We start from the raw sequence: 14735 nt of genomic DNA on the forward strand, positions 1-14735 counted from the left end.
GAAAATGCAGACGACATGGTGTATTTATTTTGGTCTACATGTTTGCTGCAGAGAATATCGCTTTCCAGTGCCTTGTATCCCCTTGATCCATAATCAGGGGTTCACATAACCGGTATGGATATACGCATGCGGATTAACACAAAACAAAACAAAAAGCGGACTTCGTTATTGTTGTACAAGACGCAAGTGCACCATCAGTATATTTTTTTGCATTTTCCTGCTTAATTTACTAAATGCCTCCACTAGTGTTTTCTACTATAACAACCTTGACTTGCATAAAGAAGGAAAAACTGAGTGAAATAGCTTGCATCACCTGATTTTCAAGGTTTGGTGTCCAAAGCATAAATCAACAACTACAGAGTAACGTCATCTGTAATTGACAAACCCAGCACTGGAAAACCAAAAAAGCTGTCTAACAAGGATGAACACTTGAAGATGATTTCCATTACACGAGAGTAGATGTTAAAACTTCATGCTGATTTGAACTCGGCTCTCGCCAAGATAAGCACCAACTAAGACGTAGCTTTACAGTAAACTAATGTGATCCATATGTGTCTCCATCCATTTACGTTTCCTTCCATATGATGTAGATATCCTTCAGTCTGGTGTTAATGGCTGAAGTGTAATGCTGGCTCCAGGGATCAGCTTAATTTTGCCTCCCTGGCGCATCAGCACACACAACGGCTGCGATGCTGGCTCCAGGGATCAACCACAGTGCGGCCTCCCCAGCGCATCAGCATGACAACCGTCTGGATTGAGCTAAGTAGGGTACATCTCTGGGGTTTTCAAGTGGGCACCTTCCATCCTCAGTGTTTCGTCGACTAGCCCACGACACCTCAAGAGGGCTCGACGGTGATTCTGGCGTCCCAGCATCACCCCCCTCCGTCCCCCACTCATCTCAGCCCAGCTTACTTACCTGTACATCAGCGTTTCTTTCTTTCTATTGTGCTTGAGATCCCCAGCCAGAATCTTTCCGTCTCAACCACAGCCAGTTGCTGCTCCTCTCTGCTGCTTCAGATAAGTTCTTCACTGTGCGACGCAACTCTTGGCCACTGAATCCGACGTCTCTGAGAAACCGGGTTGTAGAGTGTGCCACAAATCCTCGACAACCCACTTCCACTGGGTAAACCCGAACTCTCCATCCTCGCTGTTCCGCTTCAGTGGCTAGTTGAGCATACCGCAGTTTCTTCCTCTCATACGCCTCATCTACAGCATCCTCCCATGGCACTGTTAACTCTACCAGGTGAACAAGGCGTGCTGATCCAGACCACAAGACAATATCTGGTCGAAGGTTAGTGGTGGCAATCTCAGGTGGAAAAATAAGCCGTTGACCAACATCTGCCAGCATTTTCCAGTCTCTACCAGCTTCCAGTTGTCCTGGGCGAGGATTGGTTTTAACACCTTTTCTTGGTGGTTGCTCTCCTGGGCGGAGGAATGTTGTCTTTTGTGTGTAATGTTTTGATGGAACAGGTGGCAACTTATTGGTCATGTTACGCTTGTCTTCCAATGCTAAGGCCAAACATCGCAGCACCTGGTCATGGCGCCAAGTAAACCGTCCTTGGCTAAGAGCCACCTTACATCCTGTCAAAATGTGCCTTAATGTTGCAGGTGATGAACACAAAGGACATGAGGGATCCTCTCCTACCCAGAGGTTTAGGTTCTGTGGTGATGGGAGAACATCATATGTTGACCTGATGAGGAAACTGATCCTGCTCTGTTCCATTGACCATAGGTCTTGCCAGCCAATCTTGCGTTGTTCCACACTCTCCCATCTCATCCATTCTCCCTGCTTGGCCTGGGAAATGGCCTTTATACACCTCATCCTCTCCTCCTTTGAGCTCGGGCTGCCTTGTGCCATGTAGGAGGAGCTGAACTGAACCCAATACCCCCTCTTCCATGCTGAACTTGTCCCATGATATCACCAATTCGAAGGGGAGCCTTTGCATCTTCCACAGCTGTCATTTCCAGTCTGACCTTGGCACACAAAACTCCTCGGTTAGAGCGGAGACTGGTAGCTGCAGTATTCCTTTACCATAAAGTCCCACTCTGCTGAGGCAGCGTGGAACTCCCAACCATTTCCTGATGTATGAACTGATTAAAGCTTCCAGCTTCTCTACTGTTGTCAAAGAAACCTCGTACACAGTCATCAGCCACAGCAACCTCGGCAGTAGACCAAACTGAAAGCACCAGAGTTTTAGTTTACCTGGTAGAGCGCAGCTGTCTATGCTCTTCAACCCTTCCACTGCTTGTTGTCTAACTTCTCCCACACGAACTGTGTCCTTTAGATCCCCGTCGTACCATCTCCCAAGACTCTTCACTGGCTTCTCAGACACTGTTGGTATTGCCTCACCATTAATGAAGAATGTTTTATCTACTACTTTGCCTTTAATTATAGAGATGCTCCTTGATTTAGTGGGCTTGAATTGCATTCGTGCCCATTCAATGTTATTGGTTAATTTGCCCAATAATCAATTAGTGCAGGCTACTGTTGTAGTCATGGTTGTCATGTCATCCATGTATGCTCGAATTGGTGGTAGTCGCATTCCAGAAGCCAAGCGCTCTCCTCCTACTACCCATTTTGATGCCCTAATGATTACTTCCATTGCCATGGTAAAAGCCAGTGGAGAAATGGCGCATCCTGCCATTATTCCAACCTCTAGGCATTGCCATGTAGTGCTGAATTCTGAAGTTGAAAAACTGAATTGCAAATCTCCAAAATAGGCTTTCACTAAATTTGTTATTGTCATCGGTACACTGAAAAAATCAAATGCTGCCCAAAGTAGTTCATGTGGCACTGAACCATATGCATTAGCCAAATCCAGGAATGTCACATGGAGCTCCTTCCTCTCCTTTTTAGCTGATTGAATTTGTTGCCAGATCACATTGATGTGTTCTAAGCAACCTGGGAAACCTGGAATGCCCGCTTTTTGTATTGAAGTGTCAATGAAGCAGTTCTTTAATAGGTAAGCTGACAATCTGAGCAATAATGCTGAAGAAAATCTTGCCTTCTAAGTTTAATAGGGAAATGGGACGAAACTGACTGATGCTTGTAGAATCTTTTTCTTTAGGTATAAAGACTCCACCTGCTCGGCGCCATGCTCTTGGTACAACCTGTTTTTCCCCATGCCACTTTTATCAATTTCCACAGAATTCGTAGAACTCCTGAAGCACTCTTGTACACTCTGTACGGAACTCCATTAGGCCCTGGAGATGATGAAGCCCTTGCTTTTTTCACAGCTTGCTCTATTCCTTTCCACTTAGGTGCACAGTCCTCCATTTGGTATTCTGGTGGATTGATAGGTGGGATGTCTGACGGAATTGACATAGGCTCCTGCCTTTTTGAATTTGTATGTGTTTCTTCCAAATATCTCTCCAGCTCAACCTTAGATGCTTTTAGTGTGCCATTCTTCTCACTGGTGAATAACTTCTTTACAAATTTGAATGGGTCTTTATAAAAGTTAGCTCTCGCACGCTCCTTTTTGTAGCGTTTCCGTAGGCGCTCAGCTCTGCGCAATGTTGCAAGCTTATCTTTTATGACCCTTTAAGAGATTGAGTCCCTCCTTCTGACTTCATTCTGCTCTTCTCCATTGCTTCCTCAGCTGTCTCCTTTCTCTAACTAAGCGTTCAATCTCCTGCTGCCATCTAGACTTTACAGGAATAGTTTGTACTTTCCTTCCTTTTTTCAACTCCAAACCTCTCACTTCCATATGCGTAGATGATGTCCCCAAATTTATCCAGCTTCTTTTCAACTGTTCCACTTAATCTTTCCAATGCAACGCAGAGATCTGCGTTTACTGTGTCCCATGCAGTTCTCTCAAGCTCTTGGCCATTTAACTCCAGGCTTGTGCCCATTGAGGTTCTTTTCTCTCTTATGCTGGTTTGTCTGACCGGGTTCACAAGGATCATTAGGGTCATCACTAACTGTGTCCATGCAAGTCCTCCTTAAGTAATAGAAAGACGACAAGCATTGAATTGACAACAGAACTGGCAGAAGGCACAGGTGTCATTGTCCATCAAATCAACAGTACGAAGGTCACTCTTGAAATCGGGACTTGATGTGTTGCAGTACGAATACCACTGTTAAAAGGGGAAAGCTTAATGCAAGAAAGACTAAAATGCTAAAATATGCACAAGAACACAGAAATTAGACTATGGAACAATGGTCAAAGGTGCTTTGGACTGTTGATGGATGGACAATTGAACATTGGAGCACATTCTACAACAAGGACTATCTATATAGGTGGGACGGACGGCACTTAAACAGAAAGGGAACCAATCTACCCGGAGAAAGGATCCTTGAGGAGGTCCAGAAGCATTTAAACTAGAAAGGAAGGGGAGAGAACAAAAAACAGAAGGGAGACCACATCTAAACAAGGGCAACAACTCAGGTAAGACAACTATTAAATGTATTTATCTTAATGCTAGAAGTCTCAGAAACAAAATGTTAGAACTTGAAGCTACTACACTAACAAGTAACTACGATGTGATAGGCGTTACAGAAACTTGGTTGTTTGAGAGTGATGGAGACGAATATAAATTAGTGGGTACACACTGTATAGGAAAGACAGGCAGGACAGAAGAGCCAGAGGGGTAGCGTTATACATAAGAAATAGTCTTGAAGCCCAGGTGTTAAATCTGGACAAAGAAAACAATGCAGAATCAATATGGGTCAGAATAATGGACACAAATTCAAAAGGGCATAATAGGAGCATGCTATAGACCGCCAAATTCAGACACTGAGCAAAATAATCTGTTATACAATGACATTCGAAATGCATGTAGAAAAGAAGCAATACTAAAATGGGGGATTTCAACTTCCCCTGTATAAAATGGGAGAACCTGGTGGGGAGCACGACGGACGAAATTGAAATGGTGGAAATGACAAATGACTGCTTCCTAACGCAATTTGTCAAGGCATCGACTAGAGAAGAATAACTAAAACAGAGGTCAGAGAGCCATTGGCAAACTCAGACCACAACATGGTCTTATTTGAAGTATTTTTTAAAACCCCAAAAAGTAATGACTAAGGTTTACAATTTTAGAAAAGAAAACTATGAAGGTATGAAACAGAGACTAACAGAATTAGATTGGAGTAAAATAGAGAAAACATCCACAGAAAAAGGATGGCTTTTTTAAAAATGTAGTACTAGAGGCGCAAAACAATTACATCCCAAAAGTAGACAAATCTAAATCTAAAACAAAATGGCCAAAATGGTTTAATAGATCAATTAAAAAAAAAATAATTCAGCGAAAAAAGGCACTTTACAGAGCGTTTAAAAGGGACCAAAAACAAAAGTACAGAGTACTTGGAACTGCAAACGCAAATCAAAAAGGAAGTTAGAAAGGCCAAGAGAGAGCTAGAAATCAATATTGCTAAAGGGGGCTAAAACCAATTCCAAAATGTTTTTCCAATATAACAGCAAAAGAACATTCGAAGAGGAGGTTAAATGTCCAAGACACAAATGGCAAAATCATAGATGAAGGAAAAAAAAAAATAGCAAACATATTAAATGATTACTTTTCACAGGTTTTTACAAAGGAGGACACTGACAACATGCCCCACATGTCAACCTGTTCCTATCCAATTTTAAAATAACTTTAGCATAACAGAGGCAGAAGTGTTAAAGGGACTAGGAGCTCATAAAATAAACAAATCCCCTGGGCCGGATGAGATCCTCCCAATAGTACTCAAAGAAATGAAAAGAACTTATTTACAAACCACTAACCAAGATCATGTACAGTCTCTTGACACAAGGGTTGTACCGACAGACTGGAAAATTGCAAACGTAATACCGATCCACAAAAAAGGAAGACAAAACCGAACCAGGTAACTACAGACCAATAAGCCTGACTTATTATATGTAAACTTATGGAAACTATAAGATCTAAAATGGAAAATTACCTATATGGTAACAATATCCTGGGAGACAGTCAGCATGGTTTTAGGAAAGGGAGATCATGTCTAACTAACCTGCTTGACTGAGGATACAGCATCGACAATGGATAATTGCAAAGCATACGACATGGTTTATTTAGATTTCCAGAAAGCTTTTGACAAAGTCCTGCATTAAAAGATTAATTCTCATACTGAACGCAGTAGGGATTCAAGGAAATGTATGCACATGGATTAGGGAGTGGTTAACATGTAGAAAACAGAAAGTACTGATTAGAGGAGAAACCTCAAAATGGAGAGAGGTAACCAGTGGTGTACCACAGGGATCAGTATTAGGTCCTCTGCTATTCCTAATCTACATTAATGATTTAGACTCTGATATAGTAAGCAAACTCGTTAAATTTGCAGACGACACAAAAATAGGAGGAGTGGCAAACACTGTTGAAGCAGCAAAGGTCATTCAAAATGATCTAGACAGCATTCAGTACTGGGCAGACATGGCAAATGACATTTAATAGAGAAAAGTGTAAAGCATTGCATGCAGGCAATAAAAATGTGCATTATAAATATCATATGGGAGATAGTGAAATTGAAGAAGGGAACAATGAAAAAGACCTAGGAGTTTATGTTGATCAAATGTCTTTATCTAGACAATGTGGGGAAGCCATAAAAAAGGCCACCAAGATGCTCAGATATATTGTGAGAAGTGTTGAATTTAAATCAAGGGAAGTAATGTTAAAACTCTACAATGCATTAGTAAGACCTCACCTAGAATATTGTGTTCCATTCTGGTCACCTCGTTACAAAAAGGATATTGCTGCTCTAAAAAAAAAAAAAAAGAGTGCAAAGAAGAGCAACCAGAATTATCCCGGGTTTAAAAGGCATGCCATATGTAGACAGGCTACAAGAATTAAATCTATTCAGTCTTGAACAAAGAAGACTACACAGTGATCTGATTCAAGCATTCAAAATCCTAAAAGGTAGACAATGTCGACCCAGGGGACTTTTTTGACCTGAAAAAAGAAACAAGGACCAGGGGTCACAAATGGAGTTTCGATAAAGGGGCATTCAGAACAGAAAATAGGAGGCACTTTTTTACACAGAATTGTGATGGTATGGAACCAACTCCCCAGTAATGGTGTTGAAGCCGACACCCTGGGATCCTTCAAGAAGCTGCCTGATGAGATTCTGGGATCAATAATCTACTAACAACCAAACGAGCAAGATGGGCCGAATGGCCTCCTCTCATTTGTAAACTATGTTCTTATGATGATGACGACATGCCAGCTTTCTTTGCAACAGCAGCCTGAGAAACCACAGGAGACCTTCAAGAGTTCAACGTGGTTTACGCAAGTTAAAGCATATTCGCTGCACTGTGCTATGCAACCTGTCTTGCTCTGAAAAGCGATCTCCGTTCATCATTTGAAAATACTGTATTCCAATTAAACGACATAAATAGCATTGGGAAGAACTGTCTCCCAGAGTAGTATCCCATTTAAGCAGAAATCATGATTATCAGTATCCAGATTACATGGCGCCGACTGTACTGTATATCAAAACAGACATCTGTATCCCTGGTGTCCGTTTAGAACATGGCTTTATTTAGTCTATTATACATTACTTCATCAGAAATAAGACATTGTTGGCTGCAAGGTTTGCTTAACTGTTCCCCCTTGAAACAAGCATCAGTAGGAGAGGCTTAATAAAATACGATCTAAATCTCTCAAAGAATGCTTTAGAATATAAATGTACCTTCCAAAGAAGCTTCATACTGCTGTTTTAACATTGCAATCTTCTCTGAATGGCTAGTTTCAAGTTCTTTCCTGAAAGCTTCATGATGGGAATTCAGACTATTAACCTGGGAAAAAAAGAAAGATGTTTTCAGGTAAGTGTGTGCAAGAAAAAAAAAAAAAAAAAGTATACATCTTGGAGAAACCAGGGTGATGCCTGTGTATGGAACAAAAACATATGGTCCACTGTCCTAACAGCAAAACAGCGTGAGGTTTGTGACAGTATGGCAGAGAAGTGCAGTATATTTTCTTTCAGGAGTGAATACAATTGGATGGGATGTTGGTTGTCATAGATCCTGAAGCTCTTTTCACAACAGTTAAACTTCACGCTTAGATTAAATCCCCCTCAGGACACTTCTGTGTTTTAACATGACCTGCATGTTTTTTTTTTTTGTTGTTTTTTTTTTTTTAACAGAGCTACCTTGGGTTTCCTGAGAAACAAGAGCCTACCTTAATGTGGTTGATTAAACTAATAATTGGAAGTTGTTTAATTACAAGAAAGGAATATGCACAAACACTTAACATATAATGAAAACATGCCATTTATTATTATTACTATTATTTTTTTTTTTAAAAGAGTCATGCCCAAGATGCACAAGTTGGCAATCTATTCATCATTTATTTTGCGATGGTCATGCATCTAAAAATAACAAACCTGCTGCTGCAGTTGTGTTTTCAGTTTCTCTGCCTGTTCCTGGTAGGCCTCGTGTACTTTCTCCCACTCTACCAAGTAGAAGTCCTTGAGTCGTTCCTCCAGGTCAGCCAGCTCGCTCTGGTGCTGTTCCTGCACTTTTTGCAGCACAGCCTCGAACGCCGTCCGCAGCTCATCTTTCTCTCTCTCAAGCTTGTCACACGAGGTGGCTGTGTTCACTAACAAACAAACAAACAAACAAACAAACAATTGTATCTTGAACAAAAATAAAGAATATAAGTTTGTCTGATGAAAACCAGTAAGACCGTAATAGTGAGCAAAACAGAAGGACAGTGACGGCTACTGTTCTCTCTGTCATTATATAAAAGGGAAAGGCGGGGTACAAATCACAGTTTTAAAGCAAGCCTACCCTTCAAGGTCTAAAAGTTTCTCACATCTGCTTCTGGTAAACCTCACTATACTCAGTCTGACCTTTTTATATAGTACCATGAACCTGCCATTGCCAAGAGAATTACTTTTCGTACATTTAAAGCTTTCCATCATTCTGTAATAGTTATAAAATGTCAACCTTCTAGAAACTAAAGAAATCTCTCCATTTAACAATTGATGGATTACAATTAGGGCTTCTGTTTTTCGGGTTATTAATTAGTATTTTTCGGTGCTTATTTTTAAGCTATTTGAGTTATGTACATTTTTGGGGGGGGGGGGGGGGGGGCGGCTTTCGTTTTTGATATACTGTATGAAATTAGTGTTTTCGATTACTATCCAAAATGTATCATCATATCTTCCAGGATGTATAGATTTCATGGAAATATCAGAGAACAGCAGATAAACTTGGATAATGCTTGGAATACATAGATCGATGTATTTGTCATGTTTCAGTGAGAGGTAATACAATACACAATTCTCAGAAACCACTGTTTGTTTTGAGAATGCATATGAAGTTGCACTTCTGAATTCTTATTTTTTCTCCAAAATATGTAATGTTCAAAAATCAAATCAAACAAGTTTTCAAATTAGTAAAATGGTGTCACTGCAGTGGTACAGTAAATTCTACCAGTTTCATTTTTTTTTAGACTCTGAACAGAGAAGATAACTTCTGCTACAAACTATTGATGGTAAAATGACAGCAAAATATGGTTTTGAACTGACCAGTTGTGTCTGCTTCTCTTATTCTGAAAAGCTGCCCAGTTTAGTTTCGTCTACAACTGATTTTCAACACTGGATAGATTTTAAAGCCGCTGGCTCTTCCAAGCTGTACAGCTGTTTACACCACTTTTCTCTGTCAGACCATTTTCTAACATGGTGGCAGGTGGTGCAGCTGTACAATGTTCATTACTCAATCACACACAGACTTAAAGCTATAATATCCTATTTCAAAAGAATACTGTTTCATTATATATAAAAAAAAAACAAAAAAACAAAAAAAAAAACACAGGAATGTCTCTGGCAAATACTGGAGGAGTCAGAACTCAACCCCACCCGTTTTCTTAGGGCTGCCAAGTTGGAGGATGACTATACTAGCTGGGAGAGATTTAAAATACAGTTTCAATGTGTGTGTAGGTTAGTGGGGGGTTGGGGGTTGAACTTCAAAATACAGTACAGTAAAGATAGTTACAGCAATTAAATTGCCAGTTTTGGGGGACTTTTGGTTTACTACGGTGTTTTAGTTTTGAAACCCTTAAGAGCTTTAAAGTCCTCAGGACTGGTAAATAACCACACAGAGGTATCTGTGTATGATACTAATCCATTTACAACCTCTATTTAACTTAAGGTTTACTTCTTGGAAAAAAAGTAAGCAAGTTATTTTTGTAAGCAAAACACTGGTACCAAATGGTATTAAGGTTTGGGGACTAAACTGGAACTTAAGGCCAGTTTTCATAATACAAACACTTTGAACACAGTGTAGTCTGTTTGAACTAGAAGGGTGTATTTATGATCGTCCTCAAAGTTAACTTGAAACACATTTTCAATGCAAATATTATGTTAGTGAACATGCAAATACTATGCAATTTGCCAATTTTTTTTTTTGTGTTTGACCTTTCCTACATGGCGTGTCCTTTTTCTTACTTTGCACAAATACTGCATAAGTTTTTCTTTTGACAATACAGCTGATCAGGTTTATAGGATGTTGTGTGCAGTCTTCCAAATATCCAGTGCGCACAATTGTCAAAAGTAGAGCAAGTTGTGGTGCAAAGTAGGTTTAAATTCTATACGTTTGTAACAAATATTTTGGCAATGGAAACTGACCTACTGGAACAGCAACTCTTATTACACAAGCATTTACACAATATTATCTGCTAGTGCCATTATATATATGTTTTTTGGATGTGCCCCACCCCCCTTCACAAAAAATAAGATATTTTTCATCATATGTAACAAATTAATATGGTAAAACCATTATCAAAACCATGACTGCTAATGAAAGCTTTTGTTTACTTGATTTAATTGCAGTTATGGGTGGATAACTTTAGGTTGGGGAAACAAAGAGAAAAAATATTTTTTATGCCGTTTACAATGTCGCAATATCATGGTCCAATGGGTTGGTCTCTTGGAGCCCCCTATAGATCTCATAAATGTGTTCTTCTCCTGTTGGCCAGAAGATCTAGTTTCCTTCCAGAAATACCTTTTTTCACGTACACTCGTGGCGCAAGAATAAAGGCCATTAGGCCCAATGATCAAAACAACAACTTTGAATAGACCAGCACATGACTTAAGTGGTTACCAACCTGTGCCTTATCAATGTATCTTAAATACCACCCGGCATAGAAAGGGGAATAAAAATAATGCATTTATGAAAATAAATTCTGGCTTCCAAAGTAAGGTCTAGGGCCATTTGAAAAACGTGTGTTCATTTAAAATCGTACATTGCCAATTGCAGAATTAGGAATTACAGGTCGCCACCTGCATATGTCTATCCGAGGGCTCTTTTATTCTTCAAGCACGTGCAAGGCAGATGTCTTACAACTCACAGGCCATTTAAAATTGGAGATCAGTGTGTGATCTCCACACAAGTGACAGCTTAAATAGCGACCACTCCTTTGCGTAAACAGACATTGAACAGAGAACATGACTCATAATGCAGAAATACCACAGATGGCAAGTCTGATCAGATTACTTTTGTAGTGATGGTTTTTCAGATATGGCTTTATAAAAATGTGTAATGGAGACTATTGTAAATTAGACCTCATGCTTTTGTTTGAGTTCTGTTCAGAAACAGTTTAATGCTTGGTGTACATAACACCTCTAAAACATTTGTAAGTTTCAGTAACAGGCAGTGTTAGCCAAGCATAGGAGGAGTGGTCCACAACTAACTAGATGGATTTTATTTTTTAATAAGAAATCACAATAATCTTATTGTGTTGATAAACCCGGATTAACTATGAAGAAATTAGTGTAGTGGCATTTACTATAACAGTTATCTAAAATCCTTTGTAAAAGCATGTTCTATTTTAATGAATATACAACACACATTACACCCAATGTATCACATCAGTACTACACTGAAAATGGACTATAACTTTACACACTTCGATATAAAATTGGTGTTATCATGGTTTCATAGCTCCTTATATTGCCTGCATCATCCTTTGCATTTACCTATATATCCAGTATGTTAATCATGAATAACCTCTTGCCCCAGACAAACCTGCTATTTTATTACCTTATCTTTAAAAAAAAAAGAGTGCTATTAAACAAAGCTGAAGCAAAACTCTTGCACATGCTTTATTATAATGCTTCTTTTAGAGAGAATGCAAAACATTCACAGATTACACATTCTTCTGCAGAGGCCCTTCTAGGTTATGATACACTAGTGCTAGGAATTCTAAGAACAGGGGTCACGCTTACAGCCCCAAGGGACACAAAGGCAAAGTGTTCCAACAGAGAGGGGGGCAGCACAAGACGGATGCTACTGCTCTGCAGTGCCAAGTTGCATCTAGAACGTGAAAAGGTCTGCATATCAGGAATACAGTATTTACAAAGCAGCAACATCGCAGGGATAGAAATCAAGCACTAAAACAGCGCTACCAGTGTTCTTGTGTCAATTTAACTGGATTGTGACCGTTACATAAGTTAATTAAATAAATTAGTTTAGGAAGTTTTTTTTTTTTTTTTGTAATACAAAGACTCATGGCTTTTTTTTTTTTTTTTTAATTTATGGATATAAAATCAACATCCTCTTACCAGTACATCATTAAACCATAATTGTTGACATACATTAAAAGCCAGACATGCATTAGTGTTTACAATATAAATGCACAGTATTTAAAAATGTTTTTCCTTACCCAATTCCCTGTGCAGGTTAACAAGTTCCTGTGAGGACTCCTTGTGTTGCTTGAGAGCCTGCTCATGCTGTGAAAGAAAACACTTAGTTACTCATTTCTTTTGCATCTCCAAAACAAGCGTTTACCTTGACAAAAAGCACAGGCTTAAGCCTAGAAATACTAAATTAGTCCATGTTAGAACTTATATTTGACATGAAGATATATAGATAGAGATATATATATATATATATATATATATATATATATATATATATAAAGATATAGATATATAGATAGATAGATATATATATTTATGTATGCACCTAGTTAATTGACTTACTTCAGGGATTCTAAAAATCAGAGGTTACTGTAAATTAAAAGTTAAATAAACAGTAACTGTAAAATGTACTTTTTTTTATACAATCCAGCTTCATTGGCAGTTACAACCCCTTGCATTTACTGCCCCTCTCTCTTTTGTACGTAAAGGCAAAATAATTCAACACAAAAATCACCCAGACTGCAGCAAGAGTATGGGATGACTGCAGAGGCAATATTCAAGCATAAAATACCATATGTTGTCACACAATGTCAAAATTAAAGAAAAAAAAACACCACAACATCTGACACTTCATTCTTGTTGAATCAAAAGGGCTATGTTATAGTTATTATTATTTTTTTTTTTTTTTTAAAGACACAGTAGCATTACCTTAAGACACCATATTAAGAACTGAGGTTTAAATTCATCTTTAGGTGCTCAATCAGATCATAGTGTAGTAATTCCAGTCCAGTGCTGATGAAGACAATGACTCTGCAGGTTAAACATCGGGAAAAAAACTGCTCTGAAAAAGCCGTTCTATCAAAGCCAGCAGAGAGTCGGTCCTGCATATTCAGCACCGGGCTGCAGCACTTTAATCAGCTCAATAACCGCTGCAGATAGAGGGGGGTGGGGTGGAAGCACCAAGTCATCCGCCTCTGAAAACCCCCTGAAGACAAGACTCTGATTTAAGTGCTGCTCAATAACTGTTAGTTACCTAAAGTCAAGCCTTCAAAATCCCACTCTACTAAATGCACTTATTATTGAAACTTCTTTGATACAAGGGTTGCTTTGAAAAGGTAACTTCCCTTATATTCCTCTGTGAACAAGCAAGAAATGCAGAACTGAAATTTCTAAAAAAAAAAAAAAAAAAAAAGCCCACAAGCCAAAACAAACCCACCAGCTACAAATTTAAAAAAGCATCAACATCCAGTCCTTTCATCCGACTTCATTTGCTGCACAACAGAAAAAAAAAAAAATTTAAAAGTGGTTACCCTTTTTCCAGCACAAGGAGTGTTGAGGCACATTTTGCTGCCAGAGCAGCCCATTTCCAGGCTCCTTATTCCACAGGCTGTGTGGTGTAGAATGCGTAGTACAGGTGTAAACACTACAACCAGAAACTGGTCTGTCTATATTTAAGTCACTTCTAAAAAGCAGCTCCATTGGACCTTGCCTCCTTCTGCTACCTCTAGCATTATTGGCTCCCGTAATTCTTCTAAAAGCTGTGCCTGCAAAAGCTCTACTGACTGCATACTGGAAGTACTTCAAGCCACAGCCTTTTACATATAAAAAATGGGAGTCTGGCATTCGAGTGATCGATTGCCACTTACTGAAATGCTGGCCGTTACAGCAGAAGATTGTGCACTGACCTTGTGTACAGATAATTGAAGTCAGTTTATTTTTATTCACATAGCAGTAGAGAATACATTAGTTTGAACACCCACATATATAGCATGATGTTCTATAAAGCCTTTAAAAGCCTAGCCGTCTCATTTTCTATTAGCAAAACAATGTAATTTACAAAAGGTTAGGAGAGAATTGCCTTTACTTTTATAATTTAAAAAAAATAATAATTTAACTGGAAGTTTCCTCCACACACTCCAATTCATATATCAACATGAGACTATGATAATTTCTACATATCTGAAGTAATGATGCCTATTGTATGGTTCTAGGGCATAAAATACTTCCACATAATTATTAAAATATCAAACATGTCCTGCGCCACACAACTTCCAGCAATAGTGAAATCTGGAAATAGTTAAAGAATGTTTATACAGTACTTGATCGAACAACAATGTGGTCTGAATTACACAATTAT

The 14735-nt window shown here is 38.9% G+C and overlaps 1 protein-coding gene across 6 annotated transcripts in view; it reads right to left on the reverse strand.

Annotated features, from left to right (window-relative positions):
* Window positions 1-14735, reverse strand: part of LOC117409581 (microtubule-associated tumor suppressor 1 homolog A-like) — an 84555-nt gene that overhangs the window by 7399 nt on the left and 62421 nt on the right. For 5 of the 6 annotated variants that reach the window (XM_058997784.1, XM_034015847.3, XM_034015846.3 and 2 more), the window contains 3 exons: window positions 12622-12688; window positions 8339-8553; window positions 7646-7751 (listed from right to left, as the gene is read on the reverse strand). In XM_058997784.1, coding sequence (XP_058853767.1) covers window positions 7646-7751; window positions 8339-8553; window positions 12622-12688 — 388 coding nt within the window. Of the gene's footprint in view, window positions 1-7645; window positions 7752-8338; window positions 8554-12621; window positions 12689-13908; window positions 14038-14735 lie in introns of those variants that run through there. The other variant, XM_034015852.3, reaches the window with a different exon arrangement.

Source organism: Acipenser ruthenus, chromosome 2, assembly GCF_902713425.1.
Source record: "Acipenser ruthenus chromosome 2, fAciRut3.2 maternal haplotype, whole genome shotgun sequence".
NCBI classification, from domain to species: Eukaryota; Metazoa; Chordata; class Actinopteri; order Acipenseriformes; family Acipenseridae; genus Acipenser; species Acipenser ruthenus.